We start from the raw sequence: 20307 nt of genomic DNA on the forward strand, positions 1-20307 counted from the left end.
CGCCGTGGTTTGCTCTTTGCCTCCAGTCAACTGCTCCTTAGAAGAATAACGTCTTGGTTGCGGTTTTGTTTAACGCAAGTATAAATAGCTGTGTGTCCACCAGAACAAGCTGAACAAGCTGGAGAAAACCCAACCTTTGCGTCCGCATAACTAGAGCAAAAACATTCAGGGCAGATGTACAAATATCCTGCTGTCGGAGCGAAGACGCGCGCTTTTTTGCTACACAGGTCTTGCTGTTTTCACGAGGCGTTGGCCTGGGCGGACAAGCCGTCGTTTCCGCGAGGACGTTAGGCCACTGGAGGTTATAACCCAGGCTTAAAGCGCACGCGTCAAGCGCTGCATTATGAAACCACTGTCCCCTCGCACGCTGACGTGACTCGGGGCAGCTTGCGTCCTTTACCAAACCATGTCGACATTCTTCCTAACACAGAATTACATAAACAGCCCCTGAAGCATGCCCACAAAATCCATCACAGACTTTTCAATCTGCTGACCTCATTGTCACGGTTACTTTCCCCGCCACGGACCCGGGGAATCTCCCGATGACGCAATCAGACTGAGAAAAGAAAAACAAAAGCCATCAGCGCCCCCTGCTGGAAGCTTTGAGAAAATGACTACTACGATGTCATTGGAGATATCTGTTCAAAGGTACTTTGAAGAACAACATCCACTGCTATTATTAGAACTGCCCATAGCATCAATACTTCTAGTATCAATAAGCCGGATGAGAAAACATCGTTGTATACGCACCATGTCCATGGAAGAGCGTGTCCAGGTGCCTGTAGGTCTCTGTGGCGCAATCGGTTAGCGCGTTCGGCTGTTAACCGAAAGGTTGGTGGTTCGAGCCCACCCAGGGACGCAAGGTCGCCTTTTACTAGAAGGTGTCATCTTCGGGCTTTTATGCTGTAAGAGTGACCATTCATCAATACAATCAATAATCACCTCCATAAACAGACACGACTAACTCCGACATAAGGCCAGCCTTCAAAAGGCACAGTTCATATGTTGGGCTGTCCAAACACACCGCAGGAATCGAACATCGGCATCCCGTCTCTCACATTTTTTGTTTCCAATTTTTTGGGGGAATTAAACAAGCAACATCAGGACCATAACAAGTGACGCCAAGAAACAGTGCATAAAGTGTGACAGATTCGCTCCCCTCATTCCCCCAGCGGTCCCTCAGACCCCCTACAACCAGACCTGCGCGGACCCCCTTTTTAACCGGTAAACCTCGCAGATAAGGTTGACCACTACAGTTCGCTCAACACAGGCTCTCCGGTGCCCAGGATCTGGGGTGCAGGGTTGCGTACCCCATCTCTAGAGCCTCACCCCAAGCCTGGTCCGTGCGGGCAGGCGTGACTTCGGATTTCCATTCCAACTCCGCTCTTAACGAGCTCGACCAGCTCGTTACCAGTTCAGGTGGGGAGCTGCGTCAGCATGCGTAGGCTGCAAAGGAACGAGTAATCGGTTTATTCCATGCTGAAATAAAAGAGGAAAGAAAAACACAACGTTTCGGCCAGCTCGTTACTAGTTCGACCGGGCCAGCTGAACTCCTCCCTTCGGCTCTTCAGCTTCCGCGGCGTAGAAGAGACTTTGAATACCTGCTCAGCCTCTCGGTCGCTGTGATTTCGGGTTGACATACATAAAGCCCCGTCTTTCGGATGAGATGTTAAACCGGGGTCCTGACTCAGTGGTCATTAAAGATCCCCGGGCATTTTTCCGGTGTCCGGGCCAAATTCCCCCCCTCGGCCTTAACCGTGGTCTCCGGATTTTCCCCATGTATGATTGGCTTGCACTCGCGTGTGATGGACTGGCGCCCAGTCCTGGGTGTGCCCTGCCTTGCGCTCGTTGGGTAGGCTCCGGCTTCCCGCGACACAGAGTCGTGTAAAGCGGTTTGGCAAATGACATTTCATGATATATATATATAAAGCAGAGCTTTCGATAGCGTATGGTTTTCGAAGACAACACTTTTGTTGTTTTTTTTACCTGGTATACCTTAACAGCTCTGTTGCAGAACAGGCCTGGCCTCGGACGAAACAAAAAAAAAAGATAAGATAAAACCGAGAACCACAACAAAGCGACAACCTGTTAAGAGTTACGAGAACGAAACAGTTGCGATTCACGCACACCGTGCCGGTGCGTCTGTCTCTGACAGCCTCGGCAAGACTCGAGAAAATAATGACATTTCCTGAATTACAGGTGCGGTCCCGTGCTGTCTTGTAGCTTTCCTCCAGAGACCTCGGCTCAACACCTTGATGAAACCTGATCACACGATAATGCGGTTACTGTGAAGCGTGCACCGCGAAATCACAGTTTCTCCTTTGGCAGGTATTGACAGAGAAAATGCACATCTCTAGTAATATAGACTATAGAGGGAAACCGAAATGGGAATTAGAGAGATGGATTAACTTGGCAGAGCGAGGTCAAAAGCAACTGTACAGACTGAGATACAGCTTTCTGTATCGCCTGTGATAAGTTTGCTTGTATTGTTTATAAGAAGCTCGGCTTAATAACGGTGGAAGGATTTCGAAGCAACGTTTCCTAAACTTTGGTAGACGCAACCGGCTTGAAACCCACAACCCCAAGGGAATCCAGCCCTTATTATGCGTCTTGAGCTGCTCAACCACGCGTAACCCCGGCTCTTCTGTGGGTGGTTGTAGGAACTTTGGTCTCGACCTCCGCTCACCGCTCAGGAGACAAGCTGGGCGAAGCAGAAAAAATGTCGGCTTTACTAAGCCGAGGAACCCGTGTCGGAAAACGATAAGATAACATGAAGATAAACATTAGTTAATAATTACAATGTGAAAAAAGCAGGCGTTTCGCCTCGTGATTCTCGAGGAAGACCAGAACCTGGAGCCCAGTTTGAGCTCCTGCTACGGGAGAAAGCAGCGGTGGACCTCTGGGGACGTAAAGGCCGTGGAGGAAAATTCAGTTTGACCGCGTTACGTTTTGGCGAGGGGGTCTTCTGTGTGACAATCTCAGGCCGCCACACGCGGATACATACAGACTGAGCCGCATAAGGATCAGGCTCTCTCACGCACACGGCCGCTGTCACCTGCTGTACATACCGCAAGCTCAGGGAAAAAAAAATATCCGGTAGTTGTTTTTCCTTTAATGAATGGGGACTGTGATTTGACAGAGCTTGCGGACTTAGAGATTACGATCGTTTTAGGTTCGTTCATTGCTTATCACAAATCTGGAGCTTTCAGCCTATGCTGTGACAAAAAATATATCGTTCAACCGATTCAACAGTCGAGTTTTTTTTAATAAATCTGTACTCTTTATCTTTTAGGTCAGCCTGTAACTGATTTTGTTTTCTGCAGCCCAATAAAATGATTGAGTGCACATATCCTGACTATTGAGTTTGTGTTCTTTGAATGTAAGTGTCGGTGTCTACACGCAGCATCTTGGAAAAATCCTTAAATAAAACTTGGTGAGACATCTGTCCCCGGATGCTACATACCCATTACGAAAACATTCAACACAAAGTGACATCGAAAACAGTAACAACAAAAGTTTCACGCAAGTAAAAACCACAGTAATTTATTGATTTGAATTTATTTGTATAAGAGATTGCATAATTTTTTACAACATTTTACAATGTTTACAATGTCCAGTGTAAAAAAAATCGTTTTTTTCAAAATTATTCTGTGGAAACCGCCGGCAGAAAATATTTCGTCTTGCTGTTTCGTTATTATTTCACTAGGGTGGTCGTAGTTTATCAATCGAAAAGGAAACGCACAGTGTGTGAAGCCTATATCACAAAGTCGTTGTTAGCAAATAAATAAACATCTAAGAAGTGTCGATTAACCACTAGACGCCTCAAACGGAAAAAAATGAAGATTGAAACTCCATCATGTTACAGATTTTACAGTCCTAGCAAACGGACTGGCTGGGCTTTATATTCCAGCGCATTTTTACACACCCTTTCAAAGCCCGTAATGTCTGGAGATCCGATAACTAGTCCTCTCCTGTATTATTTAACTCGGAACTTAGATCACCCGAGATCTATAAAAAATAAATATAATATAAATAAAATCATATATCATAAATAAATTTATTTAAGACTATTTTCCCCCTCTATGGTTTTTGGGTTGCTAGCGGCTAATTATTCCAAAAATCTCTTTCACGAGTCCTAGAAAGAAGGGTGTCCGGCAATGCCGTCGGGTAGCTTGTTCCAGACTCCCACAACTCTCTGTGTAAAAATACGCTCCCCTGTAGTATCCATGCGCGTCCTGTGTTCCGTGTTTCGGTTCTCCTTCGGAAAAAGTCCATTATTTCAAATACAATGTCACAGGGTCCGTCTGTCTGCACGGGCGGTGGTGTCTGTTATTTTCGGAACTGAAAACACATCCGTATTCTTGTACAAATCAGAGCTTAAATGCAAGCAGGATGTGCTGGGCAGTAATTAAGGTTCATAAATTAAAACTCAATCAACTCTGTTCATTTAAAAGAATCATGACGTCGTGTCATTTGAGGAATGCCCAGTTCCAAGTAAATAATCCGTATTTGTTGGTGGTGGTATTTTGCTGCTTTGTTTGAAATTTGGTTAGAAATGTAGCGAGAAAATCAGTCTACTCGGTGTCCATCTTTCTCTATGAGGCTCCCGAAGTCTCTGTTAAGCCCCACGGGTAACGCGTGTCAGTCTTTCGGGTAGCTGGGACGGAGATTAGGGCTGCCACGCTGCGCCCCCGCCCGGTAGGGGGCACTGTGTCACGGCTGAACATCCTGCAGCAGGCTGGGGATAGAAGTTCTGGATGTGGGCGAAGGGGACGGGCATGGTTCGGCCCGGGATCCAATACGGCCAGTTTCTCTGTCTGATACGAGGTAAATGACGAGCCCTGCGGTTCTGGAACCACACCTAGAAGAAAACACTCAGGATTAATCCTAAATAATGACATTGAGTTATTTGCAAAAACGAAATGTGCTTTTGCACAGGACCAAGTTAGCCGACATAGTATCTACAGTAGCGCTATGAGCAAAGCAACCGCCGAAACTGTTGCGCTGGTGGAGTCGCCGCTACTGTCTGTAATTTTGTAGGAAACAGTTCAGTTCAGTACTTCACTGCCAACTAGTTGCATGAAATTTGACCTTTTGATAAGCTCGTACAATTAAAGCTATAATTGAACCTAGAACAGACTAAGCATGGTTCCGAAATGTTTCGCGTTTGATTTTGTTAAGTCACAAACTGAATAACAAAACATTTCTGAACAACAACATGTTAAGCTGCCGTTGCATTAGCAATGAAGTTAGCGCCTGCCTCAGATAGGAGTCTATGAGTAGATCCATTAATTTTCATGACATTAGCCAGTAGATAACCGGCCTGGATGTCAGATCCCTTTGCTGACTTATTTCCCACTCTTGTTGATGATGACAACCAACCCCTACCGTCCACCAACAACACAACCCACCCACATCCTATAAGCTGGTTTGGCAATATTTTACTTCTGTGCTCCTTTTTACCTTCAATTGCAAACGCACAAACCACGACTTTCAAACTGCAAAGCGGCTGGAAATAGAACATTGGCGGCGTTTCAGCCGGTCATGAAATCTCCGCCTTTCCTCGGCTGCCTCTCTGCATCTCCGCACAAACGCTGTGCCTGTCTCCCCGCGCCCGCTTTTACCAGAACAAGATCTCTGCAGCAGCGCAACTCACCTGGATTCTGGACTCCTGGATGCCGGTGAGCTCGGAGAGCCGGGTGCGCTTCTTGTAGTCGGGATAGGGATCGGCCTCGAAGCTTCTTTTCAGGACGTCCGTCTGCTCTTTGGTGAAGAGGGTCTTCCTCCTCTTCCCCTTCGCCAGCTCCACGGGGGAATTCCCGGCGGCTCCCGGGTGCCCACTCCGCGGCGCCGGGGCTGCGCTCGGCGGCCGGGGCGCGTTTTCCTTCTTCTCGTCCAGCTGGCGGAGGCGTGTCTCGGCAGCAGCGCCGTCCGGGCCCGGGAGAGCTAAACCAAGCGAGCGACAGAAGAGAATCTTAATGGTCAACCCTGTGGGGTACTCAGAGGTGGACCGAGCTGTGGTGCGAAGTCGAAATTAAAAAAAAAAAACCTGCTGCACCTGCCAGAACGTTATAACTATGTCGTAGCACGCAAGCGCTCTTGGAGAGCGAGCAACGATTGATGGGGAGCAGAAATTGAACGTTTTTGCTCACGCTACGTACTCCTCCTATACATCACTACTCATATGCATTCGTTTCAGAAGCGATGCTCGATTCAATTAACAGCATTTTTTTTTCCAATTAGAAAAGGCCTTTTCGTGAAACGAAACGACTGCCAAGACTTACCGTTAAGGCGGAAAAAGCCGTCATCAAGCGCCCACGACGGCAACTGGACTGGGCCCGTGCAGTAGTCCTGCTCCAGGGACAAAATGGTGCTCAGAAGCTCCTCGGTCTCTCGGTCTAGTGCCATGCTGCCGGTCCGGTTCGTCTCTCTCAGCTCCAGAAGCCAAATGATCCCCTCTCGATGGACCGTACTGTCCTTAAATTCGCTTATAAGCATTTGCATGACACAGGCCGGATTTTATTTCGTTTGATTCTTACGGGGTGTTACTGCTAATCTTTTGATGCCCAGCGCGCGATTAATGCTAGGAGTGTTTGTTCTGGGTGTGTTTTTGAAGCTGCTTGGGCAAAAATGACATCTAACGTCTTTCCCTGTGCCCAGCGTAGACACATTAACACCATGGCACAGTTTAGAGGGATCAATTGTTTGGGGGGCGCTTTGATGCAGAGGGCACAGTGGCGAGGCGAAAGTCGGGTGCGCCATGCCTTTGAAATAATTACATAATGGCAGGTGTCGCATTCTGCTAACAGCCGTGATGTTTGACTCAGGATCACTCGAACCCAGGTTTTCTTTGATGGAGCAGACGAACCCTTGTGTGTTTTAGCTTGTTTGAGATGAAAAAAAAACATAGCCCTTGAAGTTCCACTGGATCGCCAGCGCCTTCCTGTGTAAAAAGTATCTTGATGATCTTCCTACGTTCGCTCAGTGTAGGATTATAATATAAATACAATTTACATTCTAGACCACAGGGCAGTACTGAATCAAAAATAGCATTTAGTCCAGATTAAAATAAACTAAAGCACGAAAGGCCATGAAGAGATAGAAAATGCGTTCTTGTGTATACTAATGAAAATAGATCTATGTCAAACATAGACTATAAAGGAACAAGTAATAGGTTTATTCCATGCTGAAAAGAGAAGAGAGAAAGCACAACGTATCGGCTGTGAAGCCTTCCTCGGGTGTGACTATAAAGTATTTCATGCTCTAAGGGCTGAAACCGAACCCGAGTTCAGTTTCCAGTATTGGAAATGATTTCCAACGGGTCCTCTAAGAAACTAGTGCGTGCGATTTCTGAAGCCCTTAAGGAAAGTTTTCATGGTAGCGTGGCCGAGCGGTCTAAGGCGCTGGATTAAGGCTCCAGTCTCTTCGGGGGCGTGGGTTCGAATCCCACCGCTGCCACAAAGCTCTCTTTTTCCCGAAATTAGTGTTTATCCTGCAGGATAATCAAAAACTATATCTTGATGATGTATGAATAATGACAAAAGCTTTCTTAGTGCAACTTAATTTGATTCCAAATGGATACGTCCTGGATATAAAATGTCATTAAGAATAAATAAATAAATGCAAAAATTAACGTCGGATTAAAAACAATACATTTTAGGCGCAAGCCGATATTGAGGGAACACAGCTATTCTCCCAGTGGAAGGTTAAAGGGACAATGGGAGGACATACAATAACCAATCCGATCCAACCCAATCCAGACATCTAGTCGCTTTGAAGTGGGACTGAACCGCAGGTCCAGGCGAGACCCTGAGGAAGAACCCGAGACTAGAGATAAGATGAGGCATCACCACTGTATTTATGAGTTAGTTTATGATAGAGGCAGAAAAATCACCCAGAATATTCTGGACCCGCTTAACCTGTCAGAATACACTTTTCCGACTCCTTCAAACTCCATGGGTTTTTAAGATTTTTGGTAATGACTAGAAGTTGCTGAGAAGAAAGTTTTTAATGTAATTTTTAGGCAAAGTTGTCTAAAAATACCATTCGATCAATTTGCTAAATATCGAAAAATTAGAACTTAATGGCGAAACAGCTCTCAGCGGCGCCGTGGCTTAGTTGGTTAAAGCGCCTGTCTAGTAAACAGGAGATCCTGGGTTCGAATCCCAGCGGTGCCTTTGAGTGATGGCTGTTAAACGTTTTCTTTTGGTTTGACTCCTGGTCTTTATGGCTCAAGGGGTGCTTTTGGTTAATAGCTGAACACGCTCACGAAAAGAAAACCGCCCGCAAAAGTTACTTGTCTCCACGAAAAGTATTGTTCGTGTTCATGTGTAAAGGTGCCCAAGAAAAACGGTTCTTACTACAGTAAAAGCTGGTTTATCGATTTCATAATGTTACTGTTCATTGTGTGCGCAGAAATTGTTCGCCTTATATTTTGTGAGTGGACTGGACTGAAAACGCTCATGTATTTTGGATCGTATTTACTGAATACCTTGCCCAATTATATGTACGTCTTGATGAACGCAGAGATGAAAAGCATTCATCTGTACATGCGTGCGGACGATGATTTTACCAGAACGAAAATCTAGGGGTGAATACGTTTTTCAAGGCTTTGAAAAACAGGCCTTCGTGGTCACCTGCTTTGCTGAGGCTGCATTGGCAAAAAGCAAGGAATTTCTTCTTGAGCGCCAGGGCACAGGTGATCTGGTGCGCACTAAAATGACGTCACTAGCAAAACACACTGCTCCAGGTGAGGCTCGAACTCACAACCTCGGCATCGCTCTGCAGAGTACTGCCATATAAGTACCGCGCGCTAACCGATTGCGCCACTGGAGCTGCGCGACATGCCCGATTTACCACAACTACACAGCTATATCAGCTTCCAGAAGTCTATGTGAGGTTCTGAAACTGTTTTCCCTCATCGTTCGTGTAAATCACGCAACCCAAAGCCGAGTGTTACCCCATTCCGGCACTCCTGGGTCATGTTGTGAACTCGAATTGAAAGTACAAACGCTGACTGGTTGCAAGAGAAACGAGGAGAACGTCTCAGCTCTCTAGCCCCATTCTCGGTTAGAACATTTCACCAAATTCAATTGCAGCTGCAATAAATTAGTGTCAGACCCTTTAGCGTGCGGTATGTAAAAGCCAAAGGCTCAACGGTTCAGTGAAAAGATACACTTCAAACACTACCTGCTTGTTAGAGCATCACAGAGGCTGGCTGATCAGTGTCCTACTTGAACATTCCACACTGCCTGGGCACTTACGGAAAGCGCTTTAACACATCCTTTACACAGGTCAGTCGCTGTTATTTGAAAGAGGGGCTGCTTCATCCTACGACGTTCAAAGGCCTCACTCGAGGGGATTTTCACACGTACAAGTACAAAGCAGGTCACATCGCGTGTCGGTCGCGGCCCATCTTCAGGAGCGCACAAGTGCAAGAGGACTCGAGTATGAGTGCAGGAGGCGCGAAAAGGAGTTCAAAGGCACAGGCACCTGAGACAGGGGGCGGAATCTCTCTGATCCTCAATGTTTTCACCTGGGCCCTAAAACGGATCTCTCAAGTCTGCCCTTTTCGCCTATGTGAATGCGATTCTTGTAGTTGTTTTCGCTTTGAGAAGTGTTTATGGTCCTAGGATGGTTCCTCCTTTAACAACGAAAATTACCAATATATATTTTAAATACTCTTTCCCTGCCTGGGCTGCGCCAAAATTTGGACGCACTACATCATTTGCCGACATTAAAACGAGAGAACGGACGGGGGAGGAGGAAACGAGAGCACGTCCCGTCCTCTAGAATAGCACGTTTCTCAGAAACACGTCGGTTGGTGGACGGGATGAAAAGGAAGGTTTATTAAACATCAGCCAGCGGTCCAAAGTCCGCTCTTTGCCCTCTCCCTCCCGGCAGAGGCGGCCGAAAACGAGTTTATGCCCACAGGCGAGCTGAGTGCTCCAGTAGGCCCTCTCTCATACACACAGAGCAATTCCTGCTTTAAAAAAAAAAGCACATCTTTTTTTTACAATTTCATACAAGAACCTGTGGAATTCGAAAACCAAGACTCTTTCCTGAAGCAATTCCTGGCGACCCCTGCGTGTCTCTAGGACCTCTGCCGCAGACATCGCTCCTGCTTTCCAGCAAAGGAGGAGCTATTTTGTAGGGTTACGTTACAGAAACACCGCGGGTTTTTTGTGTATTTGTGCGCAAGTGAGTCGGTGTGTGAGAACCGACCCCATCAGAGTTGTTAATGTGTTAATGTGTACTTTATTGAGCTTTCTTATTCGTTTGTTTTGTTTACCCATTACCTCGGCGTGACACTCATCACGCTCAAATGGATCAAATTCCACCTTCTGTCTCACCAAGGCGTTTCTTGAAACATTTCAGGAAATTCACAACAGGAGGTTTTGTTGTCATCTTCATTCAGGAGGGGAGTGAGGTTGTCCGCGTTGGTGGTATAGTGGTGAGCATAGCTGCCTTCCAAGCAGTTGACCCGGGTTCGATTCCCGGCCAACGCATCGGAGAGCTCTTTTGCCGGCAGCCCACTGGAGCTCAGCAGGTGTGAGGCTGGCCAGTATCTAGATGGGAGACTCCTGGTAAAGTAGTTCAGGTGGGGAGCTGCGTCAGCATGCGTAGACTGCAAAGGAACAAGTAATAGGTTTATTCCATGCTGTAAAAAAGCTTCTTCAGCTTATTGTGCTCACACCTGAAGAAGGCTCAACGGCCGAAACGTTGTGTTCTCTCTCTTCTATTTTTCAGCATGGAATAAACCTATTACTTGTTCCTTTGACTCCTGGTAAAGCTGAGGCTGCTGCAGGAAGAGGTGTAAGTGAGGCCAGCAGGGGGCGCTCACCCTGCGGTTTATGTGGGTCCTGATGCCCCAGTAAAGTGACGGAGACAATATACTGTAAAAAGGCGCCGTCCTTCAGACGAGACGTAAAACCGAGGTCCTGACTCTCTGTGGTCAGTATACTTCCCAGAATGTGTCTCGAAAAGAGTAAGGGTGTTACATCAGGGTCCTGACCAAATTTCCTCCTGGCCTTAACCCATCATGGCCTCCTAATAATCCCCATCTCTGAACTGGCTTAATCACTCTGTTTATTATTATTATTATTATTATTATTATTATTATTATTATTATTATTATTATTATTATTATTATTATACTGGCGTTTTTTTCCAGAACATAACATAAACACTAAAAGATTAAGAAAAATCCTGATAGTGGCGTTTCAGGGACCCAACCATTATTATTGAATAATTCCTATCGCACTGCAGAAGATCCATTTTTTTGTGGGATGTTTTTTTTTTCAGTTTCCAGAAGTGTGCCGTAGTCTGAAACAAGTTGAGTAGCTCTATTACAATACAGACTATCCTTCAGAATTGAGTTCTAAAGATTATATCCGTAAATCTGCCTATCGTGTATATTGGGTGAATTGTTCTGCAGTATTTGGGGCGGTTTAGTCGCCCTTTGTGTACAGGCGCTATGTTCGCATCTTTCCCGTCAGCGGGAGCCGCCTATGCATAATATTCATCGTTTATGAACAGACAGAAGAATGGCACCAGGTCATGGAGAAGTCTGGCTTTTTAGGGCTTCCAGTGGCTGTTAAACCTCTGGCTCCCCCATACGAATAGTACTTGATGCAAAACCTCTTCATTTGTTTAAAGTTTCCCCCAAAACTTTGACACAGGCGTCAAAACAACAACAGCAACGCTATAGAGTCAGTAAGGACACAGAGCGCTTGCAAGACCAATCCGATTGGCCACATAGCGGTGGGTTGAAGATGTCTCCGCCCTCTCCTTGTGTGAGGCTCGCCGGCTTTCTCGTTTATAGCGAGGAAGGAGAACGTTTTTATTTAAACCCCAGAAATACAAAAACGGAGACCGAATATTCAAATAGATACAGAAATAGACACTTCACAGCCACTTCACACTTCTAAAAGCTGAAAACGATACTTTTTACGCATTTCCATTGTTTTTCCTGCCTTTTGATTTTTTAAAATTCGAAAAGAATTTAAATAAAAAAGGAATTCTACTTTTAAAGCATTAAGAGAGGGAGCAGTATTAGACTATTGACTTTCGTGGATGAAGTTTTTCGCCAAAATACTTAACAGATTAATAATAAAAACACATCCTTTATCCAAAATCAGATCTAAGCAAATATCAAATAATATCAAAATCTTTCAATTTAACATGTACCTTCAAATGTTTAACACTGACATTTTGCAAATCTACCCACAACAGTTTTCAATACATACAGTTAAACAGATGCAACAGAGATTCCAGGAAGGAGTGAGGAGAGTCTGACGTGTGTAAAGAAACAGCCACTCAGCGGATTCGCCCGGCTTCGGGGGAGGGCTGACGTTGACCGGTTGTCTTTGTGCGTTTCTCGGTTTGACGTCTCTTTCCAACTCCTCGAAGTCTCTCCGCGAGGATTACCCGGGGGACAGTCTTTCCAGCGGCTCCGCGGCTCGCCTCGTCCAGACCCTCAGGTACCCTCGCCTGTAGCGCAAGAGAAGCGAACAGCGACAGACCCAATCGCTCTCACGCTGTGGTCTTCCTGAGATCGGAATAAAGGGAACCGTTTCTGCAGCAGAGCTAGCCTACACCACAGCACTTACCCTGAAACGACAGCGATCGACTCTTCGCTTGCATTACAACGTTTTTGAAAGAGCACAGAGAGACGTCAGCAAAAATCAGTTTTTTAAACTGAAGAAACTTCCACATCTTTACCTACATGCTGCAAATAACTGCATAATATATATGCAATTAAGGGGCTGATCGTGTGCTATTTCTTTCAGCAGCACAGAGGGACAAATGCAGAGTGTACATATACACTGTACTGCACGAATATTGAGGGGCATTGAAAAGCAGTCTGTCTAGTGGTTGCAATCTAACCGGTTGCAATACTTGTTCCGTTTGCAACGCCTCTCGCTATTCATCTTTAAACTCCTTTCGAAAGATTGTACAACTTAAGAATTAATAATGTACATACATACTGTGGGGTTCCACTAACAATAGTGTGACAGTACTTCAGTGAACGATTCTTAAAACCCTCTTGGGAGGATTACGTCACATTTCAAGTTGAATGTCGCACAGAACCGCACTGGAAAACCAGCGGTCTGACCGCAATCTATGAAAAGCCGGTTGCATAACATTGCAAGGGGCCCCAAGAGTCCGGCCGACGCTCGGAGTTGGCTGTTAAAGGTTGTGGGGCGGGGATCCAATCGCTTCGACAGCGCCCGCAGCTCGCGCCAGCTCCCGGAGGTCGCCGAGTTCGTTCGGAGGAACTCGGACTCCGGTTACAGTACAGAGCCAGCTGACGTACTCCGGGGGCACACGAGAGGGGAAAAACCTGCTTCTCCTGCCCCGATAGGGGGCTGCTTACTTCCATTTGGAAATCAGACATTAGCAGTTTGAGGCGTCTTGGGGGTCTTATCCAGCAGTCTGTATATATATTTATTTTTGGGAGAAACCGTCTTCGAGGCATGTCTCTTGTCTCTTTGTTTTCAAATTGATCCGTACTGAAGAGTAAAACTCTTCAGAATGCTTTAGAAGTAGACACTTTATTTCTCAAGATCACACGTTCTGAAAAAAACTGTCGCTAAACGTCATCTAAACGTAGAAGCGCAGGCATGTGCGATTGATCTCATGGGAATTGGCGGTTCTTGACACCTTTTCTTGCCTTTCATGTGGCCTGGGATTGACGAAGGGTATTTGCTGCCGAGGCTTGTTTTTCAAGCTGATCATACTGTTAGGCAACTGGTGGTCAATACCCAGTCTGAGTAGCAACGCCTGTGATGTACAGTTCCAGCGCTCGCGGGTGACGTCGGCTCTTCCCTCTCCGTCTGTAGAATGGCCGGCGTGGGGAAGCTCCGTGTGGCGGTGATCGGCGCAGGCGCGGCAGGGCTCTGCGCCGCCCGGCATCTGCTGGCGCGCCGGGACATCTTCGCGCCCCCCGTGGTGTACGAGCTGACGGAGCGGGTGGGCGGCACCTGGGTCTACGAGGATCGCGTGGGCACCGACGAGAACGGGCTGCCAGTGCACAGCAGCATGTACAGAGACCTGAGGTAACGCATGGCAAAGCACCCAGCAGGCTGGCACGTCATAGCCAGAACGCAAAGGAACAGGTACAGGTTTATTACAGGAAAGAGACACGTTTCGGCTGTGGAGCCTTCTTCAGGTGTTCAGGCTCCACACCTGAAACATCCTCTTAGGAGGGAATAAACCTTCACCTGTTCCTTTGCAGCCTACACATGCTGACGCAACTCCCTACTCGAACATAGGCAAAATAGGAACAAGTAAAGGTTTATTCAATGCTGAAAAGAGAAGAGAAGAAACACAACATCTCAGCTGTGGAGCCTTCTTCTGGTGTGTCACAATGTTTCAGCTGTAGAGCCTTCTTGGGCTGTGTCACAATGTTTCAGCTGTGGAGCCTTCTTCGGCTGTGGCACACCTGAAGAAGCCTCCACAGCCAAAACATTGTGCTTCGTTTCTTCTCTATTCAGCGTGGAATTAACCTTTACTTATTCCTTTCTTGCCTGCTGACCCAGCTACCTACTTGAACTACATAGTCAGAATCCTCACATTTTAACAGCAGCTTCTGTTTTCTTATCTACCTGTTAAGTATGTGGTTTTACAAATTGGTTTTATTTTCATGAAGTCTTATTAGATCCGAATTTTTCTATTTTAACGAGTTTATAACAGTGTGTAGAATGACGACATGACTACCAGGCAGTGTGTATTCTGCTCTGGGGCAGTGCCCAGTCCTGGGGTGTGACCGTGCAGTGGGCTTCCTACCCCTGAACCTGGAGTAAAGACTTTGTAACCCTCAACAGGACCAATATCCCCAAGGAAGTGATGGCGTTTCCCGATTTTCCCTTCGACACGCACCTGTCCTCCTTCGTCCACCACACGGAGGTGCGGAGGTACCTGGAGAAGTACTGTGAGCACTTCCGCCTGCGGGAGCACATCAAGGTACAGGTCCCGCTCCCCTCCGTCTCCCGGCAGGGCGCCCCTGACCAGCCGCGGTCTGTGGCTGCGCTCTGACCCGTGCCCTCCTGCCCGCAGTTCCGCACCCTGGTCGACGCGGTCAAGCCGGTCGGCGCGCCCACGGGCTGGCGGGGGCTGGCGTGGGACGTCACCGTCACCAACAGCCTCCGCCAGAAGGAGAGCGTCACGGAGCGCTTCGACGCCGTGATGGTCTGCAATGGGTAAGTCAGGGATCATGGACACAAGCCCCCAGCAGTCTTCTATAGTTACCTGCACACAGGTACACTGACAGGACACAGTCATGCTGATAGCACACAGGTGCGCTGACAGGACACAGTCATGCTGATAGCACATAGGTGCGCTGATAGCACACAGGTGCGCTGACAGGACACAGTCATGCTGATAGCACATAGGTGCGCTGATAGCACACAGGTGCGCTGACAGGACACAGTCATGCTGATAGCACATAGGTGCGCTGATAGCACACAGGTGCGCTGACAGGACACAGTCATGCTGATAGCACATAGGTGCGCTGATAGCACACAGGTGCGCTGACAGGACACAGTCATGCTGATAGCACATAGGTGCGCTGATAGCACACAGGTACACTGACAGGACACAGTCATGCTGATAGCACATAGGTGCGCTGATAGCACACAGGTATGCTGACAGGACACAGTCATGCTGATAGCACACAGGTACACTGATAGCACACAGGTGCCCTGATAGCACACAGTCACCTGCACACAGGTACACTGATAGAACACAGGCATGCTCATAGTACACAGGTACACTAATAGAACACAGTCACCTGCACACAGGTACACTGATAGAACACAGGCATGCTCATAGTACACAGGTACACTAATAGAACACAGTCACCTGCACACAGGTACACTGATAGAATACAGGCATGTTCATAGTACACAGCCATCTGTACATGGGTACACTGATAGTACACAGATCCCCTCCCCTCCCCACTATCTCGCCATTTGCTCTCACTGACTTGCTATAGTGAATATTTCTGTTGTGTCTTTAATGTTTTCCTGATCAAAATACTAGAAAAGACTACCAGGAATTGTTGGGCCTTTAGCACACATTTAACAGAATATTTAACAGAGTACATATTCCTCCATGTTCTGAAATATGCAGCCCTATCCCATCCTGTGTTTTTAGAAGGATCACATCCAGTTTAAAAAGGCCAAGGGTTTGATCAGGCCTTCCAGTCCAGCTGGGTCTAGTTCTCCATAGTCCCTTAACTCTGTACGCCCCCTCCTCTGCCTTGTCTACTGGCCCCTTCCTGAATGTCTGCGCATGTGTGTTTTCCAGGCACTTTTATGATCCCTATATTCCACCCATCCCCGGTCTGGAGAACTTTAAAGGTAAACCTCTCTTTTTCCAGCTCAGTTCTTTTAAAGCTCACATGTCTGATTTAATGTTCAGTAACAGACAGATCACACGGTCCACAACTACTGTTATTCAGCCTGCTTCTACCACACCTCCACCATCTATCGATTAGCGTTATTTCTTAGTTGATCAAAACTTTAACTGGTACACTGGCTAGAGGCATAATGGACCAGCAGGATGCTGAAAATCATTTACAGTAATTAAAACATGTTCTTGGAATGAACAGAATAAAACCTTGTAATGGAACGAGTTGGTGAGCTTCACAATCAGACAAGTGATTTGTATTCTGTCGAACGCCATGGTTAGGAATAGGGTTTACTGGGATGAGACATTCCAATACAGTTCCACTGGCCGAACCTCTGAGTCTCTAGCCTCTGCAGACACAGACACAGATGTACTGCTGGGCAAAGAGCCCCCTGCATTAGCTCAGAGATGAAGAAACTGAGGCAATGACTCAGGAGCATGTTTATGCAATTTCCAAAACTGAAAGAGGAGATAAAGACAAAAACATCACAACTGGCGTCTAGCAAGGCTGAACAAACATGACTTGCTTGCTCAGCGCAGAGGGATTGATTATTGGAAACCCACTGTAGCCAAACTCCATGTCTGTGTTAATGCTGCGGGCGTTTCGATAGTGCAGTCCAAGGGCCACTGGTCTCCGGGCTCGGGGCCTGTTGCACGGATTCGGTTTCACATCAGGAGCAGTTTAAAGTAAGGAGCTGGTGCTCACGCCGATGGAGTGGAGTCCGTAGACTGAGGTGAGGCTGACTGGAAGTGAGGTCCCATCTGCGATGCAGGAGGTTTGCAACACATAGCAATGGGACTCCTATACCTTCCACTGCAAAATCAGTGCATATACTGTATAGAGGTATCATTTCATGCATTGACCCCCTGATAGTAGAGCTGTCACTTCATGCATTGAGCCCCATGAACTACAGCTATCATTTCATGCATTGAACTCCCTGAACTACAGCTAGTGTATCATTTCATGTATTGACACCCTGATAGTAGAGCTATCACTTCATGCATTGAGCCCCATGAACTACAGCTATCATTTCATGCATTGAACTCCCTGAACTACAGCTACTGTATCATTTCATGCATTGACCCCCCTGAACTTGTTTGGCTTGCACTGCACTGTATTTGTACTGGCTTGTTTCGTGCATGCAACCCCCTCAGGTGTTGAAGACAGGTACGAGGCAGATCTGACTGCCCTCTCTGGCTCCTTCACAGGGACGCTGATGCACAGTCATGACTACCGCTGTGCCGAGCCCCTGGCTGGGAAATCTGTGGTCCTGCTGGGGGCTGGGCTGTCGGGGCTGGACATCGCGGTGGAGCTGTCCAAGGTGGACGCCCAGGTGACCCTCAGCCACGGGAACCGCCCCCTCACCTGCCGCCTGCCCCCAGGCGTGCGCCAGGCTCCCTCCGTGGAGAAGGTGTTGCCCGACGGGGCGCTGCAGTTCCGGGACGGTGAGCTGGCCCGGCCCGAGGTCTTCCTGCTCTGCACGGGCTACAACTTCACCTACCCTTTCCTGGCCGCGGCGCCGGAGCTGGGGCTGCGGGTTCAAGACCACCTGGTCACCCCCCTGTATAAGTTCCTGCTGCACCCGGCCTACCCATCCCTCTTCATCGTGGGCATCTGCCGAGCCATCTGCCCCTTCCCACACTTCCACTGCCAGGTCAGTGCCACCTTGAAGGGGAACTGCAATTGTAAAACCTTGAATTTACTGTACATCACAAAATAGACAACATTTCCAGGTGTGCAGAGCGTCATTTTCTGCGATTCAGAATGGGCCAACAAAACTTCTGGTTGCCCTCTGACATTCTGAGCAAGCAGGCTTGTGACTACATCTCGTTTAATCCAGTAGTGATATTGCTCTCGCCCTTGAGAGGGTTTTACTGACAAATACTACTTGCTTGTTAACTCTGCATGCAGATCACGTTGGAACACTTCTGCAATGAAGTATCTGCTGCACAACCTGTACTTATTTGCTTGTTCATCCCATTACATTGGTCATGACAGTGACTAGGGAGCAGGAAGGGCCGCCTCATGTTGCAGTCCTCGCGGACTCTCACTCTCGCCCGTAACGAGACCAGTGGTTTACAACAAGACGGTGACGTACAGTGCTTTCACAAAGTTCACAATTTTTGTGCTTAAATCAAAGTTTGTCATTTTTTTCCTTCTGTGATGTCAAATAATGTATTTTGTTACTGAGATTTAATTGGGACTGCAGCACCCCTTTAACAGACGAGCAGGAAACAGAGCACATGGGGAGGTGTGCAGGTGGGCACAGTGTGCCAGGCTGAGGCTCTGGTATCGTGCTGGTCGAGTTAGATCATGGTCAGAGGAGCAGGACACAGTCTTGTGCAGATTCACTTTCATTGAGCTCAACAAGGAGAGCTACACACTGCAAGGGCTTCCTAGCTCTTACAAACTCTCGCAAAGAAAGAAATCAATTTGTGTTAAAGCAAGTTACCTTTATTCTGTTGTACCATATATTGTGGCAATGGGTAAATTAACAGCAATTACTCTATTATCTGCCACAGTGTGGTTCAGTAGCAATATTGCAGTGCAGGAAATGTGTAATATAGATATATGTCCTACTTCAATCTAAGTCTGATTCTTAAAGCGATATGTTTCCACTTGTGCTTTTACATCCTCTGTGGGGTGTTTGTCCCGTGTGGGAGCCACTGTGTTGCGTTCTTGCAGAAAGATCGCGCTGAGCCCGCCTGCTCTCGCCTCTGTCCCCAGACGCAGTACGTGCTGTCAGTGCTGGACGGGTCCTGCCCCCTGCCCAGCCGGGAGGAGATGGAGCGGGAGATGACGGCGGAGATCGAGTCCCGGCGCCGGCGTGGCATCGCCACCCGCCACATCCTGAAGCTGGACTCGGAGCAGTGGGACTACAACGACGAGCTGGCCCAGCTGGCCGGCTTCCCACCCCTGCCCCCGTACTGGAAGAGGCTGTACGAGGCCAACAAGGCCTTCCGCGCGCAGGACCTGCTCAACTACAAGACCTACAGCTACGCCGTGCTGAACGAGCGCGAGTGGACCGTGCAGAGGCCACAGCCCGAGCAGCAGCAACAGGCATAGTGGACCGACTGCTCCGGTATCCCATCAACCCCTCCAGAGCCCAGCCTGTGCTGCACATTAACCCAAAACAAACAGCTCTGGGAGGGTGGGCTTTCACAGGCACTGCCACCCAGCTGAAAGAAAAAACACGTAATTTGCCTTGTGATTTGTCTCTGCCTTTCTTTCTCTCCCGTGATTGTCTTAATGAGGGCAGCTTCTCGGATTTGGGGCCCTGGCCACTATCGTAATTAGCTGCGCTCACACCCGGGCACGAGCAAACAAGCCCGCGCCCCGCAAAGGGGTGCGTGTGTGCGCTCACCCCCCCCCGTGTGTGCCTGCTCCCACGCGTGGATCCCCGCCAGCACGTCGGCGCGCTCTCTCTCTCTCTGGCACCACTGTCTGGATAAACGCGAGCAATAATGGTGTTGAGACAGGAATTTGAAACCGCTGAGGAGTTTCAGTAAACTCAGGCGGGTCTGTCCTGCAGAGCAGAGACGCCAACATACACTGTTAGACATGGGGTGAAACGTCTATTTCTTCTTCTCATTTATGCCTCCCCCCCGTGTTGATCCGAGCCTTAAGAACACAGTTTAGATTTTTAAAATGTACTTTTCAGTCCCAGCGCTGTTTTCTTTTACATGACCTCCATCCTCAGGGCTCTTCCTGGACTGCTATCTTCATTGTTCATAAGCACTACGTGATGTAATTCAGGCACTTATCATCTATATATTGGAGGAATTCATGGGTCTTGACGTTTTGGTGCTTTAAAGAGACACGGTACACGGTTAAAGACTTTGCCCGTCCGTCCCCGACGGTCGCTCGCAAGAGGCTTAGAAAGTCGGAGAGTG

General features: G+C 47.8%; 2 protein-coding genes and 5 non-coding genes across 7 annotated transcripts in view; 5 read left to right on the forward strand and 2 right to left on the reverse strand.

The window, feature by feature from the left end:
- The first annotated feature begins 785 nt into the window (after positions 1-785).
- Positions 786-859, forward strand: trnan-guu (transfer RNA asparagine (anticodon GUU)). The gene has a single exon. It is a non-coding gene; the product is annotated as a tRNA-Asn (tRNA).
- A 3225-nt stretch (positions 860-4084) lies between these two features.
- On the reverse strand, positions 4085-6408 carry LOC102694986 (homeobox protein orthopedia-like). The gene is made up of 3 exons (XM_069187598.1): positions 6285-6408; positions 5657-5946; positions 4085-4861 (listed from the first exon to the last, which is right to left on the reverse strand). Exons 1-3 carry the CDS (start codon positions 6406-6408, stop codon positions 4670-4672), a joined length of 606 nt encoding a protein of 201 aa, XP_069043699.1. The 3' UTR covers positions 4085-4669.
- A 968-nt stretch (positions 6409-7376) lies between these two features.
- On the forward strand, positions 7377-7458 carry trnal-aag (transfer RNA leucine (anticodon AAG)). Its single transcript has one exon. It is a non-coding gene; the product is annotated as a tRNA-Leu (tRNA).
- A 645-nt stretch (positions 7459-8103) lies between these two features.
- On the forward strand, positions 8104-8177 carry trnat-agu (transfer RNA threonine (anticodon AGU)). The gene has a single exon. It is a non-coding gene; the product is annotated as a tRNA-Thr (tRNA).
- Positions 8178-8741: 564 nt separating this feature from the next.
- On the reverse strand, positions 8742-8835 carry trnai-uau (transfer RNA isoleucine (anticodon UAU)). The gene is made up of 2 exons: positions 8798-8835; positions 8742-8777 (listed from the first exon to the last, which is right to left on the reverse strand). It is a non-coding gene; the product is annotated as a tRNA-Ile (tRNA).
- A 1601-nt stretch (positions 8836-10436) lies between these two features.
- Positions 10437-10508, forward strand: trnag-ucc (transfer RNA glycine (anticodon UCC)). Its single transcript has one exon. It is a non-coding gene; the product is annotated as a tRNA-Gly (tRNA).
- Positions 10509-12346: 1838 nt separating this feature from the next.
- LOC102694790 (uncharacterized) overlaps positions 12347-20307 on the forward strand; it is an 8071-nt gene continuing 110 nt past the window's right edge. Inside the window, exons 1-7 of the mRNA XM_006627493.3 lie at positions 12347-12482; positions 13845-14060; positions 14829-14967; positions 15061-15203; positions 16312-16364; positions 17623-18068; positions 19142-20307. The exon at positions 19142-20307 is cut by the window's right edge and continues 110 nt beyond it. Coding sequence (XP_006627556.2) covers positions 13846-14060; positions 14829-14967; positions 15061-15203; positions 16312-16364; positions 17623-18068; positions 19142-19480 — 1335 coding nt within the window. The 5' untranslated portion in view covers positions 12347-12482; position 13845 and the 3' untranslated portion in view covers positions 19481-20307. The remainder of the gene's footprint in view (positions 12483-13844; positions 14061-14828; positions 14968-15060; positions 15204-16311; positions 16365-17622; positions 18069-19141) is intronic.

The sequence above is a fragment of the Lepisosteus oculatus genome, chromosome 3, assembly GCF_040954835.1.
Source record: "Lepisosteus oculatus isolate fLepOcu1 chromosome 3, fLepOcu1.hap2, whole genome shotgun sequence".
Lineage (NCBI taxonomy): Eukaryota > Metazoa > Chordata > Actinopteri > Semionotiformes > Lepisosteidae > Lepisosteus > Lepisosteus oculatus.

Coding starts and splice junctions, on each gene's coding strand:
- LOC102694986 (XM_069187598.1), bottom strand. CDS start 6,408: ATGGCACTAGACCGAGAGACCGAGGAGCTTCTGAGCACCATTTTGTCC. Junction 5,947..6,284: donor CGGCTTTTTCCGCCTTAACG/GTAAGTCTTGGC, acceptor CGCTTGGTTTAG/CTCTCCCGGGCCCGGACGGC. Junction 4,862..5,656: donor TCCAGGAGTCCAGAATCCAG/GTGAGTTGCGCT, acceptor GTTTTCTTCTAG/GTGTGGTTCCAGAACCGCAG.